The 3,616-nt window shown below is 44.4% G+C and overlaps 1 protein-coding gene across 1 annotated transcript in view; it reads left to right on the top strand.

The window, feature by feature from the left end:
- The first annotated feature begins 809 nt into the window (after positions 1-809).
- The window catches only part of LOC100958156 (zinc finger protein 679-like), a 156,460-nt gene continuing 153,653 nt past the window's right edge, over positions 810-3,616 (top strand). The window contains exon 1 of the mRNA XM_012813954.2: positions 810-839. Within this exon, the coding sequence (XP_012669408.2) occupies positions 810-839 (30 nt within the window). The remainder of the gene's footprint in view (positions 840-3,616) is intronic.

Raw genomic sequence — 3,616 nt, 5'->3', positions numbered from 1 at the left:
TTTTTTTTGTTATTGTTGTCATTGTTGTTTAGCTGGCCAGGGACAGGTTTGAACCCCTCATTCTCCTTGTATGTGGCCGTCGCCATACCACAGAGCTAAGGGCCCTAAGCCAGGAAATGTACAATTTAAAAATAATTTTTGGGCTGGGTGCCCCTTGGTCAGTGGTTAGGGCACTGGCCACGTGCTCCTGGGCTACTGGGTTCCAACCCTGCCTGGCCTAATAAACAAACAAAAGAAAAATATCCCGTTGTTGTGGCAGGCGAATCTCTTGAGCCCCAAGAATTTGAGGTAGCTGAGAGCTATGGCATGGCACTCTACCAAGGGTGACAAAGTAAGAGTTTCATTAAAAAGTAATAATAATAATTTTCAGTATATTGTTTCCATTTGTGAATAATATATACATATTTTAAATAAATGTGCATAATCTAATCTACAAGGTTAAATACAAATGCCCTCGGGCCAAGATCACCTCCTAGTTCCTGAAGAAATAGCTCTATGAAAACGGCCCCTGGCTCAGAACCAGTCACCAGGGGCCTTACTCAGACCCACCTCTAAAGGCTTCTGCTGTCACTCAACCAGAGGAGGCGGGGGAAAGAGTCTTATCCAATCAGTAGTGCTGATTCTGTCCTATTAGGTGCGTAGCTGGAGTAGAGGGCGTGGCCTCCACAATCTCGCTGTGCCTCCTCTGCAGTTCTGCTACTTGGCCTGGCGTCTCCAGCTCGTTCTCTTGTGCTTCTGGAAGTGCAGGTCTCTCTTCTGTGTATTTTCTTGTCTTGTGACCTTCAGGTACTGGAAGGTTTGCAGCGAGGATGTTAGGATACCCCAGAAGCTGGGAAATGGTGAGTGTGTGGGACTGAATGTCCTGGGTGGGGGCAGAAGCGGTAGTGGTGGCACCTGGGCCTCCCTGTCACAGTCCAGAGGCAGCCGACCTAGTACCCGCTGCCGCAGGTCAACCCTCAGTTTCCTCTGGCTTGGTGGGCTGGGCTCGTGAGCCGGGACTCAAGTGCATCTCACCTTGGTGACTCCTGAACTCCATTTGGCTAGTTCTGCTACTACAGGCCCACGTCTGTCCCAGGTTAAGAACCCCACCTTGGTGTGCGGGTTTGTGCGTGAAAGGAGCTGTATGTAGTCTGTGAGGCCCTAGTCTTTTCTTTTGTTCATGAAATGAGGCATAAATAAAGTGATAAGAAGTTCATTACATTTGAGCAAACAGCAATTCACAAATCACGAAGTCTCCAGCCAGGGGTTGGAGTTTAGAGGCTTATAAAGGGTAGGGCGTGAAGGTAAGGCTTTTATAAGGTCTATGAGGAAGCAAACTAAATTCACTCATAAATTACATTTATATACTTGCCTTATTTGAATTATATGTGAAAATTACCTCGTTTTGCCCAGTGGGGTGGCCCACACCTGTAATCCTAGCACTCTAGCAGGGTGAGGTGGGAGGATGGCTTAAGTTTAGGAGTTGGAAACCAGCTTGAGCAAGAGCAAGACTTCCTCTCTACTAAAAATTGAAAAATCAGCAGGCATTGTGGTGGGCTCTTGTAGTCTCAAGTATTTGGGAGGCTGAGGCAAGAGGATTGCTCAAGCCCCAGAGTTTGAGGTTGCTGTGAGATATGGTGCCACGGGACTCAATCCCCGGGTGACAGAGTAAGGTTCTGTCTCAAAAAGACCCCGAAACATTAGTTTAGAAATGCTGAGGCCGGGTGTGATGGTTCAGGCCTATTTCCTAGCACTCTCTTGAGACCAAGATGGGTGGATTGCCTGAGCTCACCGGTTGGAGACCAGCCTGAGTCAGAGCAAGACCCTGCCTCTAAAAAACAGCCAACGTTGTGGCAGGTCCCTGTAGTCCCAGCCACTTGGAATGTTGAGGGAAGAGAATCGCTTGAGCCCAATTGTGGTTGCTGTGAGCTGTGACTACTGACTACTGAGCACTCTACTGAGGGTGACAAAGTGAGGCTCCGTCTCAGAAAAAAAAAAAAACAAACTGACTGGCTTTGCACAATTGTTATTGGAGAATAACAGTTGCCTTCAGGTCCTGAATGATCTTTTCCTCAAGGTAATTGCCTGCCTCTCAGATTCATTCAGATTCTTTTTTTTTTTTTTGCAGTTTTTGGCCAGGGCCGTGTTTGAACCTGCTGCCTCTGGTATGTGGGGCTGGCATCCTACTCCTTGAGCCACAGGCACCGCCCCCATTCAGACTCTAAATGGAGTAATTTACAAGTTAATTTCTTTCTTCCTGGGCAATTCATTCTTCCTAATAACCAGGTTCTGATTCTGAAAACAAGGGTCTACATTCCCCATCTTCTTTTCTGATGAAAAAGTGTATTTAAGCTGCAGAACCTGAGTGGGAGATTGGGGTAATCCTGTGCTTCCCATTCCCACATTAATACATTGGTATTCCTTTCCTCTTATTTTCCTTTTGTTTAGTATTCAGAGAACTTTCATAGAATTAAGCAAAAAGATTTCTTCTGGCCTCTATATTATAAATTTAGTAGATATAAATTTGACCTCTGTTTTGTTCCCTAGGAAAGAACACAAGGCACCAGACTCTTAATTACAGTAGAAGTTCCACCTCCCTTCATTGAACACCTCCTTAAGTTGACCTAATTTTTGCAGACCTGACATGCACCACGTACACCTTTCAGTACCATAGGCCTAGTGCCTTATGCTGACCCACCTCTGTATTTTGTCCAGTTTGTTAGTCACTTGGATGGTCAGCTCAGATTCTACTATTTTTTTATGTTTTAATATCACATTTGTTGTGTTAATTATTTTTAGGATTATTTATAAGGAGGTGTCCTAAAAAAAAACCCTCAGTTAAAAATATTGTTGAAATAGCATTGTTTTTTTTTTTTTTGAGACAGCGTCCCACTTTCTTGCCCTTGGTAGAGTGCCGAGGCAGCGTCACACTGCTCACAGCAACCTCCAGCTCTTGGGTTTAGGTGATTCTCTTGCCTCAGCTTCCTCAGTAGCTGGGACTACAGGCACCTGCCACAATACCCGGCTATTTTTTTCGTTGTGGTTTGTCCGGGGCTGGGTTTGGACCCGCCACCCTTGGTATATGGGACCAGTGCCCTACTCACTGAGCCACAGGCGACACCTGCATTTTTTTTTATTGTCATATATTCATAGATCATGAATACATTCATACCTTTGTGGGATTCAGTGTGTTGATTATTTGTACAAATTGGAATGCTTACATCCTATCCTACTAATTAACATAGCCTTCACCTCAGGGAGGGTTAATGGCAGGACCGCACCTATGGAGCATATTGCAAGGGTTCAAGTCAGATCTATCAAGTATTGAACATAAACCTCTTAAAACTGTGCTTAAGTAAATGAGGTAAAAGATTCTACTATTTTAAAACACTCCAGGAGAGGATTTATATCCCCTTCATTTCTTTCTTCTTTTTTTTTTCTTTAAGACATAGTATTGCTCTGTCACTGGGGCTTAGCTTTAGTGTCACCATAGCTCACTGCAATCTCAAACTCCTGGGCTAAGGCGATTCTTCTGTTGAAACCTCCCAAGTAACTGGGATGACAGGCATGAGCCACCAAGATCAGCTTTTCTTTTTTTTGTTTTTAATAAGAAAATGGGGTCTTTTTTTTTTTTTTT

This window comes from Otolemur garnettii, unplaced genomic scaffold (assembly GCF_000181295.1).
Source record: "Otolemur garnettii isolate 467f Iridium unplaced genomic scaffold, OtoGar3 scaffold00377, whole genome shotgun sequence".
NCBI classification, from domain to species: Eukaryota; Metazoa; Chordata; class Mammalia; order Primates; family Galagidae; genus Otolemur; species Otolemur garnettii.
This window is presented reverse-complemented; position numbering and strand designations above follow the sequence as displayed.